The sequence below is a fragment of the Electrophorus electricus genome, chromosome 23, assembly GCF_013358815.1.
Source record: "Electrophorus electricus isolate fEleEle1 chromosome 23, fEleEle1.pri, whole genome shotgun sequence".
Lineage (NCBI taxonomy): Eukaryota > Metazoa > Chordata > Actinopteri > Gymnotiformes > Gymnotidae > Electrophorus > Electrophorus electricus.
Genome location: NC_049557.1, coordinates 2,614,369 through 2,639,916, shown reverse-complemented (window position 1 = coordinate 2,639,916; position 25,548 = coordinate 2,614,369). Strand labels below are relative to the sequence as shown.

The following is a 25,548-nucleotide window of genomic DNA, read 5'->3' as shown; positions in this document are numbered from 1 at the left end:
TCTTTCGAAAATGAACACCAATTAAATAACACAATAAAGTACATCCTCTTAATGGTAGTGATTCGAACACCATAAGCAGGAGTTAAATTTAAAATAAATATCAGAAGCGTTTCTTGATCTTTTGTTATTTATAATTTGTAAAGCAAAAATCCGTTGTCTCTACTCTCGTCCGATTTATCTTAATTATACGTAGGCTACCTAAACACACTTTGCTTTTCACAAACATACGAGATTCTCATAAAAAATACTGAAATATAAGATAATTAATTTAACATTGTACTTTAGGTACTTGTGTTGGACACGCCCACTAAGTGTGCGTATCACCCAAGCTGAGGCGTAATATGGTTTTGCTGTCAATCCTGAGAGCAATCAGAGCAAGTGGAGGGTTTTCCAGTAAGAAGTCATCAAAAGTTTGTTTCCGCACTCTTTCGAGGTCTTGGTTAACTACCGCTAACAAATTATGTAAATGTGAGCATTACATGGAATAGAAAAAATGACTTAATATCTAAATTGTAATAAAGGTTTACCTCTGAAAAGACGCATTAGCTTAGTTGGCTAGCTAGTTGGCTACAATGTAGCTACGTTAGTAAGAGAAATAGCATATGCTACAGTGAACTAAATCACTGGTTGTTAATGGGAGTAGCTAGCCTAGTTACCCAGATAGCTGTTCTCTGACCATGCGATCGTTACATATAGCAGGCCACTATTTGGAAATAGTTGGTATTTATTCAAGAGGACGAAAGCTGGTGCTCGCTCATCTTTCGTCCTGGGAACATTAAAACCAGCCAGTAAACAGAAGAACAGGTACGTACGACTGCTGATGAAAAGTTAGCTAGCTAGGTTAACGCTAGCTAACTAATTACCAACGCGTTTGTATGCCAATAACTAGCTATATAAATGTGCATATTACTATCGCTAACGAGCTGTCAACTTGTGAACAGCTATTTTAGGTTACTAGCTATTTAACTAGCAACTAAGAAACAACACTGGCTGTCTAGATATACAACTAGCTAACAAATAGGGTTAATGTTGTTAATGTAGTACATCTGTATGGGCTTGTTCATGGATTGCTTGGTTGTATTGGGGTTCTTGCGAGATATGCCAGAGCTTGCTAGGTTAGCTAAGATACCTAGCTAGGTAACTTTGGCTATGTTAGTGAACTGTATTTTGCAGCCAGAAAAAACAAGACTTAGTTTAATAGAGCCAACATTCGCTAGGTAAAATTAGCTGGATATGCGGCTGGATATGCGGCTGGCTAGCTAAGCGAATCCCGTGCGTCTAAATCAATAGTTAGATGGCCATCTAGCTAAATATTTAGCTAGCGCGGTCAGTTAGCGGTGAATGTTTGTCCTTGCTGGACATAAATCACATTATCTTTTTATCGCTTTTAATGCTTGAAATTAAATGCTAATTGATTGTAAATTTTACTAGATAGTAGATAGCATGTTCGGACAAGTTTAAATCCTGTCTTGATGGTGATTTATTATTTATTTACATTTTTGTAACGTTATTTTCTGTAGCAAACCCTCTATCTTAGGTTAGTTAGACCGCTTAACGTGAGTTAAATAGAGGAGGACGGACTTGGTGGAGCAGTGTTGCGCTCAGGCCCAAGATCACTTAAATCTCGTAAGAACTCAGTTTAACTTTAAAAGTTTGAACCTTTAAAAGCTTAAAATTTGATCTAAACTGTTTTAGCAAGTATCCAAAGTTATTTGGAATATAACAATGTAGTTAATCTGATGTAAAGAAAAGTATAGAAATTATTGTGTGGCTTTAAATCAGTGCTGATCTCCTGATTTAATGACTTAAATGAGCTGTCAAGTTCAAGGTAAAATAGCCTTTACATGTTTCAAGGTGGATTGGCCATGCTGGCCTTGTGAAGTTTGAATTCAATACTTGCTTTCAAAGTTTTGTGAACTTTTTTAACTGAACACAAGCAAATCTGAGTTGCTCTTTATCAGGCTCTAAAGCTCATCTCTTCTTGGCCTCAATATTGATGGGATTCTGATAATAACATCTTCCCACATCCGTAATCTGAGTTTGTCACCCCATGCTATCCTTTTGACATTCATGTCAATTCTGTAGTTAAGAGCACTTTTCCATCTTAATAATATCGCTCCTCTCCAGTCGTCCCTTGGTCTAGCAGACATAGAAGCACTTGTTTAAGCGTTAGAGATCTATATAGATTACTATGTTGTTGTTTTTTTTGTTTGTTTAGTTTTTGGGGTTTTTTTTTAATCCAGCCTTCCTGTCATTCTCCTCAATAGGTTATGGTGTGTACAAAATGTAGCTGCTTAGATCCTCATCCACTCTATGAAAGCTGACAATCTCACCCCTATCCTTCAGTGTCTACATTGGTTACCTATTACATTCTGTGTTCAGTACAAGGTTCTTCTTATTACATATAAATCTTTGCACAGCCTCATTACCTGATTTAGCTTTTTCATCCATGTGTCCCACCCTGTACATTAAAATCACCAAATTGTAGCTTTCTAATATTTAATTTGACCTTAATGGGTGAATGATAATTTAGTGTAATTGCTGCCAAATTAAGGAATCCCAAATCTATTCAGGATGCCTCCTCGCTTCCCTCATTTAAACCTCTGTTAAAGACTTACTTGATTTTGCTGTTAGTAATGCTCCTCATGTATTTGAATGTTATACTTGTAATGTCTTTTTGTTACTTAATTGTGTACTTCATTTATATAGACTATGTTTTGATTGTAAAGTGTCCTTCAGCATGGGAAAGGCACTGTATAAATAAAAGTGATCATGATTTGATGATGGGTAATTCCTTTTGTCATGAGCTGGGCAGGGCAAACATAAATAGCAATCTAGAGAAATCATCAATCAGTTTAGTTTAGCCATAGCAAGCCATTTTATTGGATTGTTTTTGGATTGGATGAAACCTACTTTAAGATAAAAAAATATATACATGTGCTGGAAGAAAGAGTGAGGGTATCTTTTGTGTGTTCTTGCATATCTGTATAACAGCAGTCAGAAGGTAGGTTAATGCTATGAATTCTGCAACATGGGTTGTTGCACTGTGGAACAGAGTGTATACAATAGCAGATGGTCTCTAGAATGTCTTGAGTAATGGCTTGACTAATGGCTTGACTAGTAACATATCACCTAGGCTAAAATGACCTAGGCAGTAAGCCAGTATTCATGTTTTGTGATAGGCTGAAGACTATTCTTGCAGTAAGCCTGTTTTGTCATATGCTGTAAGCTATCTTGGTTACTCCACCTCTCATGTCAACTTAAAACATTTTCTTTACATTAGCTTGCAGAAACACAAGTCATATTTGCTGCTGATCCTTGAAGTTTTATTCTGTTTAAATGGTTGATTTTGATCCAAAGCAATACTTTCTTAGCCAGATAACAGTGATCATTGTGCTATCTCAATTTTGCAAAACAAAACCCGTCCACAGTGTGGCCTGTTTTGTCCACAATTGTAAAAATCAGGTAGTGGCCTGGGAGTGAGATCAAAGTGAAGTTAATCAGAGTCTGAAAAAGAAAATATTTTACTCCGGACTGTCAGGTGCTAGGAAGAATGTAAAGACCTTTGGTTAAGACAGGCTGGTAAAGTAGTTGTCTAGGTTGTGTATTGGACAGAAATGGAGTAAAATTAATTCTGCAGTTTGAGGAATGCAGCGCTGACACTGTAGTCACCAAGTGCCAAATGTGTTTACAGGATTAATGATTCATATTGGTACAAATTTGCAGAGATCTGCTTGAGATCTGCATTATTTAAATATATTTTAGCACTTTTGTTAAATCTAATTTATTAAGGTGTAAACCTTTTTTAAAAAAAAAAAGAATTTATGATGATGATTTATATTATACCAAAGGTGCTAAGGTTTTGATCTACTATTCATATGCTGTCTGGATGACTCTACTGGCACTCCACTAGTTCAGAAATAAGGTTTACAAATTATTACATTTAGAAGTTCCTATTTAAACTTCTTATTAATTCTAGATTCAGAACTAGACTAGATGCTCTATGAGTAAGGCTCATACTCTGTGATTAGTAGATTGTTCAGTTAAGTCTGCCAGTTTTAATGTAGCTAGTCACGGCTTGCACCTTTCCTGGGGTTCAAATCTACACTTTGCCTTTGCTACAAGATAATATATCATCTGGAATGCTGAGGAATTTGCCATTAAACTATTTTGTGTTAAACAAAAAGGTTTGTTTTATTTATCTCTACATAGATTTGAAGTAGATTGATTCTTAACTCAAGTTGATTGTGTGTTGATGACTGTTGCAGTGAAGTCTGATAAAGACTGTAAAATGGTGTTGAAAGAGATTTTTTTTTTTTGCCTTTAATCTTAGTTTTTAGTAGTCATACTGACAGATCATGAGAAACATTTTAGATTTTAAGGCCTCCTTGTCTTTTTTTTTTAATCTTCCCTACACTCACTGGTTCAGCCAACATGCTGAATTGGTTAATGCAAAAATATATTAAAATTTACATACTAACATCTGGAAGTTACTATTTAAAACACTCATTAATTCTAGATTCATAACTAAGATAGATATTCTGTGAGTAAGGCTGCTCCTCTGTGGTTAATAGATTGATCAGTTAAGCCTGCTGGTCTGAATGTAGCCAATTTCCCAAAGTTTCTTTTTCATAATACAAACTCATATTAAGCAAACTGAATAAGAGAATGTCATTGGCTTACCAAAGCCTTTTAGTAAAGGGCCTTAGGGAGTTTAAAGACTAAAACTAATATTTGCTTTTCTGAATAGCTGTTGCTTTGCTTCTTAAAATAAACCTTAATCCCAAACAGGGCTGCAGTAATAGTTAACTAATCTGACCGACATTTTTCTTATGCATGTAATCTTCTGGCTTGAAGAAAACAATAGGTTTTTTCAGTCATGTAAGTTATTTTGCTCACAGGTAAAAATGGAATGTAAACTGTGAGTGCCAATCTCATAACACAAAAAGCAGCCATATCTTATTGAGACAAGTCACACAGAATAGGTTGTGGTGGTCATGTTTGTAGTGTAGTGTCCTCTTTTTATTGGTCATAATAATACAATTGTATTCACTGAACACATAACGGTCCAGAAAATTTTGGATGGAATTTATTAGATTATGATGATAGATTACTATCTTCCAGTTGATACTGTTTCTTTTCTTGTGTTGACTGTCAGCAGGGTGGCCACAATAGCTATAGGATGGAAGGTGAGGACCTTTAGCAGGCTGCCTGACAAAGAGCCATGGAGGGGGATGAGCAAGCTACTTCTCCAGTGAAAGGTGAAGGCTTGGTGGAGCTAACCATGGTGGAGGGGGCCATGGCACTGGCGGAGTTTATGGAAGGCCAGACGTCTCCCCAGGCTGATATCAGCCTTCCTCGCGTCACTGTGGACACAGCCTGGCTGACTGTTCAGGAGGGAGAGTCCACCTCGTCTGACTGTGGAGGTACCACAGACCTTCAGGAGCTGGGCTCTGCCTCAGCGGATGAGGGAGAGAGGGAGGGCAGCGAGATCTTGGACACCACAGGAACAGGGGTATCGCCCCTCAGCAAGGAATCATGGAATGGGGACAGAGTGAAAAAGGATAAACAGCAGAAGAACAGTAGTACACATGTAAAAGCTAGCTCATTCCCAGGTAAAAATGCTTACTGAATGAATGAGTCCAATTGTTGAAACTCTCAAACACAAGGGGTCTCGGTTCACCTGTGCAGTAGCTAGCTAGGTCAGTTAGTGGTAGACCAAATGTGGATTGCAGTAAAGACCAAAATAAACATTTTGGGGACAATAAACATCTTGGTGCACAATAAACATCTTTGTTCTCCCATTAATCATGTCAGTTAAGTAGTTCCAAGAGTGGATTACATCCAGGAATAATTCTTTATATTAACATTAGTTAGTGGCTGTATCAGAGTTAAATGCTTACTTGCTGGCTTGTAACATAAGATGTTCATAATTACAGTTGTGATTTTTGTGATGATGTTAATGATTAGGGTGAGTGTAATTATTAATCTAGCATGCTCTGCTTGGCTCAGATTTTGTATTGTTGACACTTAACTGAAACTGAGCAATTGATGGTAGGCTGGTTAAACCAGACATGCCTAGTTGTCACATTTCTCAAACATCTAAAATGAGTATTAAAGGGGATACAATATGTTAACATAAATTTTTTCAGTGATTGTGCACATACATTTGAGTATCTGGAGTTTGTACCAACCTAAAGGATACAGAGGGATCAGTACTGTGTCATTTCCAAAACTACAGATTAGAGAAAAGTATCTGTCTAGCTAAGTATTTAAAAAATAATTATGCTGTGCGTTTCTTTGGCCATTTAGCACTAGCTAATGGTAATGGATGAAGTAATAGATGTAATTTTCTAGAAAGTCATTGGTGTTGCATGCTGCAGGATCTTCAATAACGTTAGCGACATTAGCATATTGTGCTATGTGAAAATGTACTTAATGTCTGTAAAGTAGATCTGTAACCTGGCACACAGGCACACTTTGTAGTGTGTAGGTATGTATGTTAGGGTGTGTGTAGCTGTTAGAATGAGCAGAGCTGACCTCAGAGCAAACTCAGGGTCTGACTCTGGATCAGACAAATATGGTTGCTCTGCTATGTTTTCTCTTGCAGCCATGGTTCACACTCAGAAATTATGCATGTAGATGGGGGTGTGGTGAGTGCTGGTTCATTATCATTTTTAAGGAACAGTGCTGTTTTGACACGGTGAGAAAGTTGGATCTTTGTGGTATTTTGAGATGTCAGACATTTCATTAACATCCCAGGGAACTATGCTAATAGGTCATTTCTACACATATGATTGAGACACTGCCATATCAGTAGGATTGTTCAGCAAATGCATAATTTTATTTTATTTTTCCTCCTCTGACTCAGATCCACTGCAAACGTCTGCACTCTCACTATCTGATCACTTGAGGCTCGGCCGGGATGACGCTGATGGCGTGGGACTGAGTGTGGAGTGCAGGATATGTGGGGACAAAGCTTCAGGGTTCCACTATGGTGTGCATGCCTGTGAGGGTTGCAAGGTACCAGCCTTAGCTCCCTGCTACTTAGTTCACAGCAGTACCAAAGCCGTCAGGTGCCATTTACCACAAAAACCCTTTCTGTGCTTTGTGCAATGCTTTGAGTCCATTCATTCTTAATCCATTATTTATATTAAATAATCATGTAAACCAAGCCAGAATTTACTAAACTGCCTTCTCCAACCTGACACCACCAGTATTCTGGTGACTCTATAAGACCAAGCTTATATAATCTACATGGTGCCCAGTAAAAATAATGCAGAATATTAAACAATTTAGACTTACTCTAAGATCTCTAAACATTGTTTGTAATAATTCTGAACAATGTCTATTCAGCTGCAAGGATGTTTAACAAAGGTTTGTTAAACTTAATTTTAACATCCTGAACCATGGTGGGTTAATGTTGTTGTTTTTTTTTTTCTTTAAACATACTGTACCCATGCTTTTGTAACCATTAATAGACTGTTTATAGTCTATTTATTATAATTGTAGACTGTTAAATACAAAAAGCAAGTGTTGGAACGTTTATAGTGATGTACATGAAGTGCTTGACATTTAAGTATATTAATGAATATAGCATAAATGTTCACTGTTAATGGACACTGATCACCTATGAAATAGGTGTACAATAATATTTATAAACATCACACTTCAATTTAGGTGTCTTCGCTGCGATATAAACATATCGCATATATTCCAATACTTAAAAACATTCTACAACTCCAATCCATGTGTATTACTATATTGTATTTTGGTTTATTCTTTACTTAGCTTGTTGATTGTTGTTACTGATATTTGTATCTGATTTTATGCATATATAGAGGCAAGTGCAGATGTGCACTTTATGAAATGTTAGTTTATTTTTTGTCCTTTTTATTGTCTCCTCAAAACAATGGTAACATTTTAAAGAGCTTCTTTGTTTTGGCATGGGATGGTTTGAAATGGATAAAAACATTTTGTTTTTCTTTTCCTTTTTTCTTTATTCATTATAACTATTATATTTTTTTCCAAAATGATGTTACAAAAATGATCTAAAGTTGCATTAGGTGTTAATGGTTGTATATGGTTTTCTCATTCACAGGGATTTTTTAGACGCACCATTCGTATGAAGCTAGAGTATGACCGCTGTGAGCGCACCTGCAAAATCCAAAAGAAGAGTCGCAATAAGTGCCAATACTGCCGCTTCCAGAAGTGCCTGGCTCTTGGCATGTCCCATGATGGTGAGGATTATTCAGTCACATTGGGCTGATCAAATTAACATGTGAAAAACCATAAATGTGAGTTTAGCTCTTATGAAAAGTGGAGCTCCATGCTGTGGTTTACATTTTGTGGATGCACAAGTTCATTCACAAGAGGGGGCTACATTTATCTTCAATTTACAATAATCCTTTACCTAATAGACTTACTTTTTTATACATTTTGGAATATGGTTAATAGCATGTCAATGTATGAAGTCACTTTGTAGTGTTGCTAAGAATCGGTTCAAAACTGACCCTTTAAGTATTATTCCTTGTGTTATTTACTGCTCCTCTACCCGATACCACATTTTCATGGTTGGGAGCAAACCTTAAAGCAAAATGACCACCTAAACCTTGTTTAACACCACAGCTATTCGGTATGGCCGTATGCCAGAGGCAGAGAAGAAGAAACTGGTGGCCGGGCTACTGGCAGGAGAAAAGAATCTTCTGAGCCCTGGACGCTCTGATCTCAAAACTTTGGCCAAGCATGTAAATACAGCCTACCTAAAGAACCTCAACATGACCAAGAAAAAAGCACGCAGCATCCTCACTGGCAAGACCAGCTCCACAACGGTATTTCCACCTTTTATCTACATTGTATGTAGGACACTAATCTGAAGCCTCTGATTATTATGTGCACTAAGGACTGAAGCTAACTCCAGCAGATGAGGCATCAGTGTTCTGAAGTTACATTGCCAATGTGATTTTATTTTTAACAACATATGACTTGTGGTTGTTGTTTGTGCAACCACCACCTTTATTACTGAACGGTCATTTATTACATGTATGGAGGCACGCCTTTATATTGTGCTATATGGGGATGAAAAAGTCATTTGTGTGATATTTAAAAAAATAGATTTATTTTTTAACAGCTGACTTTTTTTTTTGTCTGCAGCCCTTTGTGATTCATGATATGGATTCACTGTGGCAAGCGGAGAATGGTTTGGTCTGGAACCAGCTGAATGGCGCACCCCCAAATAAAGAAATCGGAGTCCATGTTTTTTACCGGTGCCAGTGCACCACAGTGGAAACTGTTCGAGAGCTCACAGAGTTTGCCAAAAACATCCCTGGCTTTGTAGATCTTTTCCTTAATGATCAGGTATAAATGACATGGTAGTCCTCTGTCTTTTCTGTGTTGAGATGGGGGTTATTCCATGTGGTTTTTCACACCAGCTATCACAATTCTAGGTCCCAATTGCATAGTAATATCAGCAAAAATTGATGTCACAGTCATGTTTTGAGCATAGCTTACTGTCTGGCCCTGGTTGATTTCCCTGTCCTTCTCCTCTCTCAGGTGACCTTGTTAAAGTATGGCGTTCATGAGTCCATTTTTGCAATGCTGCCATCCCTAATGAATAAAGATGGACTCCTGGTAGCCAATGGCAAGGGCTTTGTGACGAGAGAGTTTTTACGAAGCCTGCGCAAACCCTTCAGTGAAATTATGGAACCCAAGTTTGAGTTTGCAGTGAAGTTCAACGCCTTGGAGCTGGATGACAGCGATTTGGCTCTGTTTGTGGCGGCCATCATACTGTGTGGAGGTGAGAATTGGAACAAGTGTCAGTGTAGTGATAAGGCTTTAATGTAAGTATTAGAGAGGCAGCAATAGGAGAATTCTGGGCTCATGCTAATAATCGTTATTGGACGGGTTGACAACCTGTGGAGCACATTCCAGGATGGGCACATGGAGCCATTTACAGTGGCATACAGAAGACCAAACTATAGTTCTATGTTTGTATAATTAGACTAGAGCTATAATAATATAATGACAATCCAAGCTTATAGGGCCGATCAAGCTTCCCAAAAGAACCAGGCTTACATTCAGGCTGCAGAAATATAAATGGAATGATTTCTCAAAGCATTTAAAATTTTCTGTTTCCCACTCTGTTGGCTATAGATGTGCACTTTACATCCAATCTACCATGTACACGCACACACACATAAAGCTATACGTGTTTAGCGGTGAAGATCTTTTAATGGTGTTTATTGTTTTAGCTAAGGATAGACATTTCGGGGAACATCTAATAAATTGGTTCATATCGGTTTGTGTTTTCAATATGGGCTATGTTGTGACATATATTTTTAATTATTTTAAAAATATTTATTTATTTAAAGCTCTAGGGGGGTGAGAGTGAGAAAGGGACAGAGAGAGAGAAAGATTTTTATATTAGCAGCAGACATAGCCAAGCGCATAAACTGTCTCCATAAAAATTAAATTGCCGGTCTTAATTTCGACTGCACCAGAAATCCTAGGTTTGTGTATAAGGCTTGCTTGAGTTATCTAATGCCACCAAATTAGCATGATGTAAAAAAAACTTTATTCTGTAGAAAGCTGAACATGATAGACTACAGCTAAAGCAAACTAAACCAACATATATAAGATGCTTAAGTCTGTTTTACAGTCACATATACTAGTAGCCATTTTATTAATTTCCTCTGTACCTACAGGCTCAGTACATTTTTGCTCAATTCTGTTTATGCCAAAGGTCCAAAGATATAACTTGTTCTCTTCACAATTTTAGTGGCCTCTTCCATGAATTACCTGTTTTGTTTTTTTAAAACAATGGCAGGCAATGTCTCTTTTGTGTATATATTTATAACTTCTGATTTATCAGTTTGCTATATTTATAAGTGCTTCTATAAAAAGTTAAACAAGTGCATTTATATTGAAGTCATACAGCTGACACCTGCCCTTTGAGCAAAACCAGGACACTCATGAAAAAGGCAAATTGACGCAGCATACATGCGGTAAGGAAGTTTGTCAGTCAGCTGATATCACTGTGCAGTATTAGTAGCGGGAGTGGTAGATTACAGCCTAAAAATGACCATAAAAATGCATGCCAGCCTAGTAGGTACAGCCACAGAATATGCATACCTATTAAAGTAATGACTCTGTGTGTGTATATTCACATGTTGTTGCCCACCTAACCCATACAGTTACACCTCCAGTGACACCTGTGTACATAACTTGTGAAGCTGGCACCCACACCTGTATCATGAATTGCTAAGCAAAGCAGTGTATGCATAAAAGTGCATTACAAATTTTAAAAAATACTATCTGCATGCAGGAAATCTGGCATAACAGTCATCTTTATATTTTTGGCACAGAATGTAGAAAGTTTTGCTGACCCCTGTTATAATATATCTGTTAACGTAATGTTAGCCATTCTCCCAGTCTTCATGATTGGTCAGATTATGACTGCAGGACCACTGTTGACTGGATATTTATCCAGTCAGCAGTGGTCTTGTGGTAGGAAACTTGCCAGTGAGGAACAAGGGGAGGATTGCTGATGGATTGTGCATGCCAGCAGATGGGCTACAGTCTTTAACTATATACATCTGTAAAACACACCCTTAAGCTGTGTGCAAGGTGAGTGTTTGAAATTAAGGACAGTGAGTGTAATGTATTGTCTCACTAGTAATTAGGGTTCTGTTTCTGTGATGGATATACCCATTCTGTGAAACCAAAGAGGATGCTGCTTTTTTTGTCTTTTATACATTGAATTGAGATTTGTGAAAACTGTCATGTGTTTTCAAAATCAGTACCATAAGATATATATTAAAAAAGTGGTACCTTTTCTTATAGAAATGTAAAGCATATGGCTCTGTGCTCCCTGTGTAGACCGTCCAGGACTCATGAACGTGAAGCAGGTAGAGCAGATCCAAGACAGCATCCTCCAGGCTCTAGACCAGCACCTCCAGGTTCACCATCCAGATTCACTTTACCTCTTCCCCAAACTACTGCAGAAGATGGCTGACCTCCGTCAGCTAGTCACAGAGAACGCCCAACTGGTTCAAATGATTAAAAAGACAGAATCTGAGACCTCCCTCCATCCACTTCTACAAGAAATTTACAAGGATATGTATTAAATCTTTTCAGTGAAGACTATTAACCTCTCATTCTGAACCAAGACATGTAAATTATATACAGGTCTTGTACACATGGTGCTGTAGACACCTTAAGATTTTTATAGACTATTATGGAGTTTCACAAATACTGTGTTGGAAAAAAATTCTTAGGGGTTTTTGTTTCTTTTAATTAATAAATATTGATTTTTGTGACCAGCTGATCACAGTTTCCACCTGGTCAACAGTTCAGCAATATAACTCAGAATATAATGTTGTGTTTTGAGTGTATTATATACACCATTTTCTAATAGTCCTTTTTTTCTGAATTAGACTTGACTAAAAGGATTCAAGTAGTTTTAAATCCAGGCTGCCACACACACCTAAATGCAGACCTTTCCGGACTTTTGGAAGGGTTCTTGTAATCATGGTTTAAGGCATAGACTCGATCCAATGCTATAGTGCAACTTGGCTTGGGACATTGTTTGGAATTAAAGCTTGCTCAAATGATTACTAGTCACATTTTCACCACAGATGAAATGCTTTTAAAAGAAATATTAACGGGCCTGGTACCAGGATGTGTACTTGGCTACATAAGAATATTGCCTTAATTCGACTATTGTCTGTAATTTGTCATGTCCCTGAGGAGTGGCATGCTTTTATTTGCTGATAGCAAAAGGCAATGCTACAGTCAACATTATTTTAAAGTTCAATATACTTTTGGTATGTCAGATAACATTAATAAGATAACATTAATAAGATAACCCATTCTTCCAGTGCTATTTATGGCCTTTCATGTTTGTAGGAGTTTGATTTGGTTTGCCTTATTTAACATTTATTTACTTGGGGTCTTAAAGGAATGGTTTGTTTTAAAACAAAATATAGATTCTTCACTGGTAGTAAAGACATATTTTCCTAAAATGTTATTCCAATGTCCTATTGTATGGGCTTTTGTGTATGTGTAAAAGCTTGACACTTATACTGTTCTAAAAGCTACCCAGTATCTATTTCAGACCTCAGCTGTCAAATTGGTGGGTCTCTAATGAACAGCAGCATGTCAGAAATCAGAAAATTGATTTATGGTTTAAAAATGCACTGTATTTTCAGGTTGGAGACTTTTATTCTGGAGCAAATGGTGTGAAGAATACAAATAGTTTTAATTACCAATTATTTTGATATTTTTGATGGCTCAGGTGGCTCAGAATGAAAATCTGTTGAAACAAAAAGTATTTTCATGTTTATTCATTTATTTGGTCACCCCACAAAGATTTATTCTTTTGGTAAAACCCTAACTATGTGATGTTATGTACTTCCTAAATCAGGGCCCTGTAGTTGCATCTAAATTTGTTTTTAGGAGTTTATCCCTACAGATCATATCTGGATGCATTTAACATCCAATTGCATATCTGTAGAATATTTCATCTAATAATGTTTTTTTTTTTAAATTTAAGTTTTTTTTTTTTAACTGTTTCACAGCTTTTGAGATGTTAGGCCTACTTAAAATATATAAATGCGCTATTGCTACAAAGCTGAACGTCACAATATAAATACCTGCATATGTGTGCCCAGACACTAACATATTTCCAAGCAAGGTGCACTACCACTTGCTTTCAAATCCTTCAACACTTGCCAGGAGTAAGTGCAGTTATATAAGACAAACTACACTGCTCAGCTACTAGTTTGATACCACTTGGCATCCATACAGGCGCACGCTCTGGGAGGTGTGGTTTTTAGGCCTTTTACCACAGATACATTACTTGCTTTTTCTCCTGTTCTATGGGTGCATTGAAGTTCTGGGGCCTATGTCATATGCATATAACGAGCATGGTTATGCAATCTCTATGTCCTGGATTTCAGCAGGCAACTGTTCCTTTGCCACTCCTTATTGGGGTGGGACGATCTAACTTGCATGTTGTAGAGCCAATTGGGCCAATCGATTAAAAGTCATTTTAATTGGCAAGTCCTCGTCTAACAATTAAATACAACTGCGTTAAATTGTTTTTGCTTACGTCAGAGCTCAAGGAACAGGCTGCCAAATGGAGAAGAATACGCGCTTTACGGAAGATGTTTGCAGGTAGGAATGTTTTTTTGAAAAATGAATTTTAAATAGAGACATGTATACGAAACAAAAGGAGATACACTATCTTAAAAATTACAAGCCACTCATCTAGTTTTTGAGTGTCATTATCCAGAGCTGATTTTGTACTTAAGAACGGCATTGGTTGGGCTATACTGCGTGACGTTGCTTGCTTGGAGCTTCCCGTCTTCACTACGAATGAGTGCAGACTTGTATCTAGTAACGTGATTATAGCTTTAAATACACCAAAGTTAGTTCGCTACCTGGTTTCTAGTAGCTGGCTTAACGATACACATGAGAATGGATCGATGTAATGTACCGTATAGACATGCAGCCAAACATGGCTTTAATGTAGAAAGACAGCTTTGCAGGTCGATTATATTTAAAACCCTTTTGTTTATATACATACATACATACATGCATGCATACACTTTTATTTATTTATTTTGTAGCTCTAGTCACGTAAGTAACGCTATTAGATATGTTAAACTTGTATCGAGTTATGCCCCAAGAACTTCAGTTAGCTGGCTAACTAGTTAATTAGCGAGCTAGCTAACTTGGCTGGCTTGATGGTCGCTAACTGCTATCTACCTAAACAACGACAGCTGACCAAGTTTGAGTGCTCCCTGTTGTTTACTTTTAAACATTTTTAGCACTATTTGCTATTGTTACTGCTTCGGGTTCCGCAAATTTTAATCAAGAAAGATGTTTTGAAGCTCCCCATTTACAAACAGCTGTGTTGGCTAAACAGCTAGATTAACTAGCTAGGTTTTGTTTGGTGATTCGACTACTGTACAAGTGGAATACATTTCAAGTTGGCAAAAAGTTACCATTTGTAACTTAAGCCATTCTTTTTTTTTATATAACTCAATTTTAACGTCGAGGACCTTATGAAAATGGTTAGTTTGTACTCGATGCATAACATGTCTGAAGAGTTTTGTCGAATGCTTGTCGTTACTATGTTTTGTTTCAGGCAGTTCATAAATGGTTCCTGCAGGTATGGTCAGCGTTGTTCTTATCTGCATGAATGGCCAACGGTGCAGTCAGTCCAAGTATGCAGGTACTTCCAAAAAGGTGGTTGCTGGTTTGGTGATAGTTGCAGGTGAGGGCTGTTTCAATTTTGTGCAGACTCCTTTAACAAATCCTGGAAATGCATTTTGTATGCTGATTCTCCGTTTTTAATTTCAGGTATCTCCATGTCGCTCCATATGTGGATAATGGAACTTCAGGTGGCAGACGAGGTTCAGCACCTGTAGTCCATGCCTCTGCCTTAGTGGGTCATACTTTGACTGACCGTCGTGGGTCTGAGCCTTCCCTTTTCCCAAGGCAAGGTGCACACAGTTGGAGTCGGAGAAGGTCTGAGCCTCTGGTCACAAATTTGAGGCAACAGAGTTTGCATCTTACTACAAATATTGCTGAGGAGGAAGAAGATGCAGTTGCACCTCAACCACAGGGTAATGTCTTTAGCGTAATGGTTGATATTTAGTATTTCTATAAATTACTGTGAAGCTATTTGTCACTTGAGCTTTATGTGCATTGCAAATTGGCTTTTTGAGTTTTACCTTTTCCTTTATGTAGCTCTTCAGTAGCAGATGATGATTAATGGTTTACCCTCTGCAGATGAGGGATGGCAGCCACAGCAGTGTGAAGACCCTACTCAGTCACACAGCAGCAGTTTTGTGGGGTCCATGTCTAATGCAGCTTCTGCTGAAGTTAAGGGAAAAAATGTATCCAAAACTGGCAATCAGGTGTATGGAACTGTCCTTTTGGCTGCAGGAATTTTAATGACTGGCCCTGTGAGACTGCCCTGCTCACTGACCAGGGTTCTACCATTTTCAGGAAACCAGTAATCAGTATGGGGGTGTGAGTGGTGCTACTGCCTCAGCTGAGCAGGGACAATCGGAAGCCTACAATCAAAGCAAAAATGTGTTGTGTGGCATCTGCATGGACAAAGTTTATGAGAAAGCAACAGCAAGGGAGAGGCGCTTTGGCATCCTGCCCAACTGCAACCATGCCTTCTGCCTTGGTTGCATTATGACATGGCGGAAGACTAAAGACTTCCAGGAAGATGTCATCAAGTAAGCTTCAATTTGCTTTCAAATAGTTAAAATGGTATTTTCTAACTGATGCTACACTCCCATATCACATGGGAAAGCATAAAATGGAATGTCAGCTTGGACTAAAGTGCATTTAAAAAAATGTTTTTCAGGGCCTGTCCACAGTGCAGAGTAAAGTCGTCTTTTTACATTCCCAGCAAGTTTTGGGTCGGTGAGGGTGAGCCAAAGGCAGAACTGATTGCTTCCTTTAAAGCAAAAAGCAGGTTGGATCTCTTGCTGTTTACTATTGTTTCACGTATTCACTAATTTAAATGGGACAATTTTTAAAACAAATGGTTATGTAAATGTAAAATTGCATAATGCAGTATATTTCTCAGGGCCTTTTCAAAATATGTTCAGGTTGCAGGGTACGTTGATGCATGTAAATCACTGACATCTTGCAGTTGAGCATGACTAAAAGGAATGTGGATAGGGTTGTTTTTTTTTGTTTGTTTTTTTTTCTCCTCCCTCTTTTAAATAAATTGGGGGGTTGGGTTTTCTATGCATGTTAGAGATGCATGGTCCCTGCGTTCAGTTGTCTGAAGGAACTGTTCTGTCTTGCACCCCTCCCTATCAGTAAAATAAAGTGCAATTTCTTCATGCACCATGGATACTGCCCTTTTGCTTCAGAGTGCATCTTCAGCCATGACTTGCCACCTGGGTACAGACCTCACCGCAGACGTTTCAGACCAAAGGTAACCCCTCCCCTTTCAGCAGCCTTTAACCATAACTTGCATTTTTATACATCTTATAATGTACAGTAGCTCTGGTTTAACCCTACTCTAGAAATAAGAATTGATATTGATCTGGTAACACCACCTTTCTTGACCCTACAACAGAATACCACAGGCTTGCTGGGGAGTATTGATGGTGAAGACCAGCGAATTCTGAGCTATTTCATTGCTCTGACACTTTTGGATGATGAGGACTTTGATTTTCTTGATGAATATGAAGTCTCTTGAGTGTTGGATTCTGGGAGCTCATTCTTAAATAACTAGTTAATTGCTTGGTGGTCCATCTCTTACTCATCTCTTGGATGAGCTGGGTGTACATGTCTCCTCTCTCCTGGTACATGCTGGGGGCACTGCATTAAATGCTGCCTGAGATCTACAGGTTGGTTTGCTTTCAGCCTCCATATTTGGCTAACTTTTAGTCATGTTAAATTTATTGCAGTGGTGTTCAGTGGTGGGAGAGACTGCTGTCTTTGTACATGTACTTGCCTTGGGATGAGACCAGGTTTAGATTCCCCCCCCCAGTACCTTTTGGAAAAAAGTGTTCGTGTGGTTTTGTTCACTTATGTACTGTTTGGTAACATTCGCCTCTGTGTATGCCTCCTACTAATTTGCACTTTTTTTCTTTTTTTTTTTGGTATCACAGATTTTGATTTTAGTGCTGTCTTCAGTTAATATTTTATTAATCTAGATTCTGCTACCTTAGCCATGTTTAAATCTAAACTACAGGCCAGTTTATTTTTTATATATAAATAAATATTGGTGACATTATCTAAAACTAGGCTTGGTGCAGCTCTGGACAAACAGCTGTGCAAACTTGTTGGCAGGCTTTTGATGATCTGATGTATATTGCAGTGTTGACAGGTTCAGGCATCACCAAGACTTGGCATTACATTTTTATAACTTTTATTACCTTACATGTTTTGCTGGAAGAAAATTAAAAATAAAATGTTTGGATTGCCTTATTTGCTGTTTTTCAATTCTACAAAATGGAACTCTGAAATTAGCCTTTGCCAATCTACAAGCCATGGGCTACATGCTGGTGTGGAATTTCAAACAGGTTGTTTATAACTCTAATACTTTGTTTAATTTTGCATGAGTGGCTTTTAATTTTCCTGGTGAATTAACCTACACAATTCATTAAAGGCTGTGTTTATGGGTATGGATTAAATGTCCTTTTGTACTAAACTTTCACCCTTAGTGTGGTGAGGGACTAACTTTTTTGATCTGGGGAAACCAGAAGTAAATTGACTAGTTCTTCCCTAGTAAGTGTTGGCCTTTTGATTTTTAATATAATAACTAGCAAAGCCAGAAAGAGTGAGCCCACTTTTTTTCATTAAAATAGCGGAGTTAAGAAGTTAAGAGTGGTGTCACTGAACACAAGTGGATTTATTTTTAAATATTTTTGCGCAGTACAGTACAGTATTTTATGTTGGAATGACAAACGATAGGTGGCAGTGTAGGGATGCAATTTGCAATTGGCCACAGACGAAAGGGTAGGACCAGAACTTTGCGCATAAAGTCTGATTGTCCTAGCTAGCTGTCTAGCTCTATGGTAAAACGTCTGTGCTGTGAGGGCAGTGCAGTGGATTTAGAGACTTTGGGACGTTTCACAGATGAACTCAATTTGTCCTGGCTGAGAGCTTGTCTCTGCTAGTTAGCTAGCGAAACCATGACCACAATCTTGAACCGTTTTGACGGTCGAGCCCGCTTGCTAGCATATGCGTTACTTAACGGGGGAGTAAGTGATGCCCAGAAAATGTTCACGAAACAGCGAGGCGCTAGTACTCAGTTCTTTTTGCGATCCTTTCTGAACACACTATGTCGAGATGAGGCGTGCTTGGATAAGCGAGCGAACTCACTCACTACGTAAGTAAGCAATCATTATATTGGTGCTCGTTGACAAATATTGAAAAGTTGCAAGTGTGTTTACAATGTATAAATAATTCTGTATTATAAAAAAAATCCAACTCGTGTTGCAGGAAGCCACTGGTCAACATGTTTTCTGATGCATTTAAGTGTGATCTACTGTGCTTTCTGCATCTCATCCATCCTGGTGTGCCACGAGACAGTGTTCTTTCCCTGCTTCACTGCCTCACTCAGGAAGTGAATAAAAAGCCATGGATTTGTGCATTAATTACTCAGCTTCACAAAGATATTGGAAGTGAAGACCTTGGAAAAGGTACACTTCTCACCCCGCAATGTATAGTGGACCTGAAAGGGCTGTGTGAGAGATTCAAAGATTCACAAGAAAAAGGAGTGTGGGATCTGTACCTAAATGAACATTGGACCTGTGAATTATCTCCAGATAATCAAACAGATTTGGAACATAAGAAAAGAAAAAGGGAGATTGTATGCATGGATACAGAGAGGAATGAGCTGCATTCCAAAAGGATGAAGTTGGATATGTCTGCCAGTGGGCTCACTGAGAGTGAAAAGTTGACTGTGGAGGAATCTAATGCAAATACTTTGCAGCTTGACAAGCATCTGGAAGGAGATTCTCCCATGACACATCAACTGCCAGAGGAAGGATCCTTGTGTGTTTTGTCAGACAACATAAAGGTGATGTGGAAATTAACACAAATTGCTAACATTAAAACCCAAATAATCTGCCTTGTGACAAGATACAGATTTATCTACATTTTTGGAATGGTACAACTAACGCATTGTTTTTGTTAATCTATGACCATGCCCCAGGAGTTTGCCTAAACAGTAATGGTGGGAGCAAATCATGATGAATGTGCTACAAGAAATGCTAATTAACTGATGCACTGTATTTTAGGCAGCAGTTCCTTTGATAAAAGAATTACTGGAGTCTGAAACAGAGGTAAGAAGAGTATTTTGATCCCTACAATTGGTGAGAGAAATGAGCTTGTCTGGTTCTTTAAAAAGGCGTTTGTTTGTTTGTTTGTTTTTTCTATGTCTGCCCTTTACAGTGGGATGAGAGCTATATGCCTTTTCTCAGAGTGCTGAATGAATGTGATTCATATCAGGTTTGTCCGAACTGTCTTGTTATCATTGTAGACCATTTAATTGATAAAACTGCGCAAAAAACTTTTAAAATTATGTTCTGTTTGTTTCTCACTGGTTTATTAGCAGTGGTTCCTGTGTTTTAAAATCATTCATGTTTTCTTTATTTGCTGACTTCAGTTGGAGATGTTGTGTGGAATACTACGTTTGGCTGAAACCCCTGAGCCGACCTTACCTCATTTCTGTAGCTTTCTGCTGGCTCTGTCTCCAGATCTTAGCCACAGCACTGCAAGCATCATTATCAAGCACCTCTTGCTTGGTAAGGTGGGTGGTGCACTCTACATCATGCTAGCATTCTGGTATTATTTAAACACTGAAACCCACTGAAACTATTCGGCTATTTATGTGGCAAAAAGTTATTTTGTAGATTTGTCATTTCTCTAATGATTTTAAATACCCATGATTTTTGAGGTGGTCAGGGGTGATTCTTTTTACTATACTGCACTCACTCTCTTTGTCTTTCTCAGGTTCTTTCCCTCACAGAGCCAGCCTCTCGTTGTCTGGTCACTGCTGTAACCTCACTTTGCAGTCGTTACCCAAGGCCAACCTGCCAAGCTCTTATAGAGCCAGTCATAAAGGCAGGACAAACAGGTGTGGCAAGTATAGTCAAAGTAAACCCCCACTGCTAGATCAAATTAACTGGTTATTGTATATTACTCTGAAATGCTGTTAAAGATTTAGTTTGTAAGTCACTATACTCTTCTTCAGATAACGCCCAGGCTGAACTATTCTGCCGGCTGGTGAAAGAGTGCCTTGAGTCACATCACAGACTGTTTGTATTCCAGTGAGTCAAATCTTTTTAAAATATTCACATGTATTGATTTCGTGATCTGCATTTTTACGCAAGCACTTGCCTATATTTTAAAAGATGTTTTAAGCATAAACGGTCTACATGACAACTTGCTGCTTTCCAGGATGACACTTCATGGATCCTGGAATGAGGGTTTGTTGTCAGTCATCCATGCTTTGTTGGATTTAAAGGTATATTTATATCCTGATATTTCCTTTTAAAATCTCCACAAGCTCAAACACAGTTAAGTGTTGAATTATTACATTGTGCCAAAAGAGTTACATGATGTAGTTTTCTCTTCTCTGTGGTACTTCATGTTGTGCGTTAGTGTTTTAATGTGCCTGCATATCTTCTTTATGTTGCTCCTTCCACTTTCTGGAGATTGAACCAAGTGAGGAGCTTTTCTCCCTTTTCACTACCCAACTGAGCAGGCAGTCTCCACAATTCCCCAAGTCCATGAAGTTCGCCAAGATAATGCTGACTGTCCTGACAAAGTTCCAGTCCTATGTAAGCTGAATGAAATGGATTAATTCAGCCAGGCTGATATTAAATCAGCATGTGCTGTGAGGTGTGAAGTCGGTACAACAGTTTTGGGGCCAATGCAATGTTAAGAAATACTCATTTGACCAATTAAGTTAATATTTAAGGAAATTTTATTTTGTATCATAAAATGTTTCTCAGAATTGAAATGAATACTGTTTTTCTGACTTTACAGATGAATGCATCGCGCCAACACACATTGTTGTGCTGTATCTCTTTCAATGAGACCTTCCTTAAGAAATCTCTGCAGGCTGCACTAAAACGTATTTCTCAGTAATGTATGTTATTTTGATATAAATACATTTTCTATATCTTCTAACATTGTAAATACTAGTAAATCTTAATTGTAAATATATGAACAAGGACCTGTATCCTATAATGGCACTGATCTGTCCATTGCTTTCACCCCTCTCCACTTTAAAAATAAATATACAGAAAATATCTAGAAAATTCATGATATTCTGATTTAACCTAGCAAATCAATTGAGTTTGGGCATGATTTTCTTAATAATGCAAATGTAAATATTTTTATGAATAACTACACTCCCCACCCAAATAGACAACAATAATAATAGTAATAATGATAACTAAATAGTTGTTACTTTTAAACATATTCTAATTTAGCTTTTCTAAAGTATCTACATATAAACATATTAGTGAAATCCCTCTACACAGTAAGCCAAAAGCCTGCCAAATGTATGTTTTTCATAGATGTAGAGATATTCAAAATTGTAGTGAAACACATTAAGTTTCTAGAGAAACAACATTTTGGACAGATGTCCTTATTATTTGATAGTAATCATGATGGTAAACAGTAAAAATATTAGAACTCTGAAGATGATTTCAGGTAAGTAATGACAGATGTCAATTTTAAATATTGAATCGGTCATTCTAAAGAGCTCACTGGATTTTTAATAGGATGCCACCATTGCATGTTTGTAAAATTTCTTCCGTCCTACATGTTCCACAATAAACTGATATTGAAAAGTGGAAGCGTTTAGGAACCACAGCAACTCTGCCACAAAGCAGACCATGTAACATTACAGAGCAGGGTCGCTAAGTGCTGAGGCACATAGTGTTTAAAAGTCGCCAATACTGTGCTGACTCAGTAACTGCAAAGTTCCAAACCTCCTCTGACATTAACATTAACATCAGCACAAAAACTGTATGCTGGGAGTTTCATCACTTGGATTTCCATGGCTGAGTAGCTGCATGCAAAGCTTACATCACCAAGTTACACCAAGTGTTGGATGGAGTGGTGTAAAGCACACCACCACTGGGAACATTTCCCACCAGTGGGAACATTTTCTGTGGCGTGATGACTCATCCTTCTGTATCTGGCAGTCTGATGGAAGAGTCTGGGTTTGGTGAATACCAGGAAAAATCTCTTAAGAGATTTTGAGATGGTCAGGCAGGTAATGCAGTATACTGTAGTATACTGCAGTTACTACACCTGGGAAGAGGAAAAAAAATATATATATAAATTTATATATATAGTTCAAGTTTCTGTTTATTTGTCACATACATAGTCATACATGGTATAACTTGCAGTGAAATGGTTGTGTGTGTGTGTGTGTATGTGTATATATATATATATATATATATATATATATATATATATATATATATATATATATATAAAAACACACAAATAAATAATATCTAAAAATGTATGTACAATATATCTATGATATGTATATATACACAATGTACAATCCCAATTCCTATTTTTGGGATGGGTGGGGTCCTTCACAATCCTCCTGGCCTTGGTCTGGTACCGCTTGTAACAGATGATCTGCAGGTCAGGAAGTTCCGTATGAGTGATGTGCTCTGCTGAATGCACTACCCTCTGGAGTGCTTGTCTGTCCTGCTTCGTGCTGTTCCCAAACCAGACTGTGATGTTCCCAGTGAGGATGCTTTTGATAGTGCAGGTGTAGAAGTTCTGCAGTACCTTGGAGGGCAGTCTGAAGTCTCTTAGGTGTCTGAGGTGGTAAAGAAGCTGATTTTATATATATATATATATATATATATATAAGAACTCTACACTCTTAGAACTTTAGAACCCCATGTAATTAATGTTATGTAATATGTAAACTTACTTTTTCATATGGAAAAGTACTACTAATTCAGAAGCAATTTGCTTTTACAGCTGAAATGTCCTGTTTCCCTGGAAACTGTACTTCACTACAATTTTGAATCTCTTACAGTACACTACAGTAACTTCTTTATATGGACCCCACTGGACCAGATAGCTCTGCAAAGGGTGGTGAAGACAGCCCAACACTTCACTCCCACCACTGCTGGAGCTGTACACCAAAGTTGTTTACATTTACATTTTATGGCATTTAGCTGATGCTTTTATACAAAGCAACTTACAATTATGACTGAGTACAACTAGAGCAATTGAGGGTTAAGGGCCTTGCTCAGGGGCCCAACAATAGCAACTCAGCAGTAGTGGGGCTTGAAGCAACAACCTTCTGATTACAAGTCCAGTACCTTAACCTCTGCCCACTGTTGTCTGAAGAAATCCACGAGAATCATAAGAGACCCCACCCAAGCCACAATATGTTCTCACTCCTGCTATCTGGCAGATGGTTCAGAAGCATATAAACAAGGACCAGCTGGCTCACAGATAGTTTCTTTCTGCAGGCAATCAGACTGCTGAACAACCAGTAGTACTTCAGCATGGCATGTACTCTCAATATATCTACATGCACGTGGAGAGTCCCACCCTCTCTAATCCAGCCCCTGATATGATCCCCATTACCCTGCACTTGATCGGAATGTCAAGCAGACTCCTTTAACAAATCTTGGAAATGCATTTTGTATGCTGATTCTCCATTTTTAATATCTCCATGTCGCTCCATGTGTGGATAATGGAACTTCAGGTGGCAGACGAGGTTCAGCACCTGTAGTCCATGCCTCTGCCTTAGTGGGTCATACTTTGACTGACCGTCGTGGGTCTGAGCCTTCCCTTTTCCCAAGGCAAGGTGCACACAGTTGGAGTCGGAGAAGGTCTGAGCCTCTGGTCACAAGTTTGAGGCAACAGAGTTTGCATCTTACTACAAATATTGCTGAGGAGGAAGAAGATGCAGTTGCACCTCAACCACAGGGTAATGTCTAGCGTAATGGTTAATATTTAGTATTTCTATAAATTACTGTGAAGCTATTTGTCACTTGAGCTTTATGTGCATTGCAAATTGGCTTTTTGAGTTTTACCTTTTCCTTTATGTAGCTCTTCAGTAGCAGATGATTAATGGTTTACTCTCTGCAGATGAAACAAAAAGACTAGACTCCAATGTGCAAAAGAGCAGAAATTGGATCACTGCACAGTAGAAAAACATTACCTTGTCATGTGAATGTCTGTTGCACCATGCTGATGGGAAGATCAGAATTTGGTGCAAGCAGCATGAATCTTTGAGCTCTGGCTGGTGGAGCTGTATTAATGTTGCAGGCAATGTTTTCTGGGCACACCTTGGGTCCTTTGCTACCTGCGGGTGGATTTTTGCAGAGCAGGGCTTGCATAAGCATTGTGGCTGATTAAGTTCATCCCTTCATGGCAGCTGCTTACCCATTGCAGAAAGAGACTTTCAGCATGACAATGCACCATGCCACAAGGGTTGTACAGTCATGGACTGGTTCCAGAAATATGACTGAATTTTCCTTGCTTTCCCAGCCTTTTCAGTACCGCCAACTAATTTGCGGCAACTGCAAGAAGCTCTCCTGTTCACAATGGCCAAGATTCCTACAGAATGATTTCAACACCTAATGGAATCTATGCCACAATGAACTGCTGTGGTTCTGAAGGCCAAACGGGGTCTAATGTACTACCAGATAAGTGTCCATTCAGTGTGTATGTGTGTGTGTGTGTGTGTGTGTGTGTGTTTTTATATATATATATATATATATATATATATATATATATATATATATATATATATATATATATATATATATATATATATACAATCACTAGTGAAAATTGATATGCTATATATGAATTGATTTCTAAAAAAATGTATAAGAAACAAATATTGTGAGTATTTCTTCAAGACATCATAGGTTACTGCTGCCTTATGAATCGTGCTGAAGAGCGTCAAGAACCATCACCAAAGTAAAGGTGGCTACTTTCAAGAATCTAATATCTAAGACGATGAAAATGTCTTTAACACAGCATAATCAC

General features: G+C 38.1%; 3 protein-coding genes across 8 annotated transcripts; all 3 read left to right on the top strand.

Moving 5' to 3' along the window:
- The first annotated feature begins 363 nt into the window (after positions 1-363).
- ppardb (peroxisome proliferator-activated receptor delta b) lies at positions 364-13,327 on the top strand. 3 transcript variants are annotated; one of them, XM_027033113.2, is made up of 8 exons: positions 364-804; positions 5,162-5,615; positions 6,872-7,023; positions 8,102-8,240; positions 8,629-8,831; positions 9,154-9,357; positions 9,553-9,796; positions 11,878-13,327. In XM_027033113.2, exons 2-8 carry the CDS (start codon positions 5,225-5,227, stop codon positions 12,123-12,125), a joined length of 1,581 nt encoding a protein of 526 aa, XP_026888914.1. In that variant the 5' UTR covers positions 364-804; positions 5,162-5,224; the 3' UTR covers positions 12,126-13,327. The 3 variants fall into 3 exon arrangements, with proteins under 3 accessions (XP_026888914.1, XP_026888915.1, XP_026888916.1); XM_027033114.2 differs by having other exon boundaries at positions 5,159-5,615; XM_027033115.2 differs by lacking the exon at positions 364-804 and adding an exon at positions 1,599-1,626 and having other exon boundaries at positions 5,159-5,615.
- mkrn4 (makorin, ring finger protein, 4) lies at positions 11,884-17,970 on the top strand. Of its 4 annotated transcripts, XM_035521808.1 has the most exons (9): positions 11,884-11,957; positions 14,116-14,175; positions 15,152-15,280; positions 15,367-15,632; positions 15,799-15,926; positions 16,018-16,256; positions 16,388-16,498; positions 16,852-16,969; positions 17,114-17,970. In XM_035521808.1, the coding sequence occupies exons 2-9, from the start codon at positions 14,138-14,140 to the stop codon at positions 17,234-17,236; spliced, it is 1,152 nt and encodes a 383-aa protein (XP_035377701.1). In that variant the 5' UTR covers positions 11,884-11,957; positions 14,116-14,137; the 3' UTR covers positions 17,237-17,970. The 4 variants fall into 4 exon arrangements, with proteins under 4 accessions (XP_035377701.1, XP_026888918.2, XP_026885888.2 ...); XM_027033117.2 differs by lacking the exons at positions 11,884-11,957; positions 14,116-14,175 and adding an exon at positions 14,353-14,549; XM_027030087.2 differs by lacking the exons at positions 11,884-11,957; positions 14,116-14,175 and having other exon boundaries at positions 14,353-15,280.
- A 537-nt stretch (positions 17,971-18,507) lies between these two features.
- fance (FA complementation group E) lies at positions 18,508-21,806 on the top strand. Its single transcript, XM_027030083.2, has 10 exons — positions 18,508-18,874; positions 18,988-19,567; positions 19,788-19,832; positions 19,942-19,998; positions 20,156-20,299; positions 20,503-20,626; positions 20,744-20,819; positions 20,950-21,016; positions 21,207-21,332; positions 21,541-21,806. Exons 1-10 carry the CDS (start codon positions 18,678-18,680, stop codon positions 21,640-21,642), a joined length of 1,518 nt encoding a protein of 505 aa, XP_026885884.2. The 5' UTR covers positions 18,508-18,677; the 3' UTR covers positions 21,643-21,806.
- Positions 21,807-25,548: the final 3,742 nt, after the last annotated feature.

Coding starts and splice junctions, on each gene's coding strand:
- ppardb (XM_027033113.2), top strand. CDS start 5,225: ATGGAGGGGGATGAGCAAGCTACTTCTCCAGTGAAAGGTGAAGGCTTG. Junction 7,024..8,101: donor ATGCCTGTGAGGGTTGCAAG/GTACCAGCCTTA, acceptor TCTCATTCACAG/GGATTTTTTAGACGCACCAT. Junction 8,241..8,628: donor TCTTGGCATGTCCCATGATG/GTGAGGATTATT, acceptor TTAACACCACAG/CTATTCGGTATGGCCGTATG.
- mkrn4 (XM_027030087.2), top strand. CDS start 15,069: ATGAAAATGGTTAGTTTGTACTCGATGCATAACATGTCTGAAGAGTTT. Junction 15,281..15,366: donor TGGTTTGGTGATAGTTGCAG/GTGAGGGCTGTT, acceptor TTTTAATTTCAG/GTATCTCCATGTCGCTCCAT. Junction 16,257..16,387: donor TTCCAGGAAGATGTCATCAA/GTAAGCTTCAAT, acceptor AATGTTTTTCAG/GGCCTGTCCACAGTGCAGAG.
- fance (XM_027030083.2), top strand. CDS start 18,678: ATGACCACAATCTTGAACCGTTTTGACGGTCGAGCCCGCTTGCTAGCA. Junction 20,300..20,502: donor AGCACCTCTTGCTTGGTAAG/GTGGGTGGTGCA, acceptor TGTCTTTCTCAG/GTTCTTTCCCTCACAGAGCC. Junction 21,333..21,540: donor TGACAAAGTTCCAGTCCTAT/GTAAGCTGAATG, acceptor CTGACTTTACAG/ATGAATGCATCGCGCCAACA.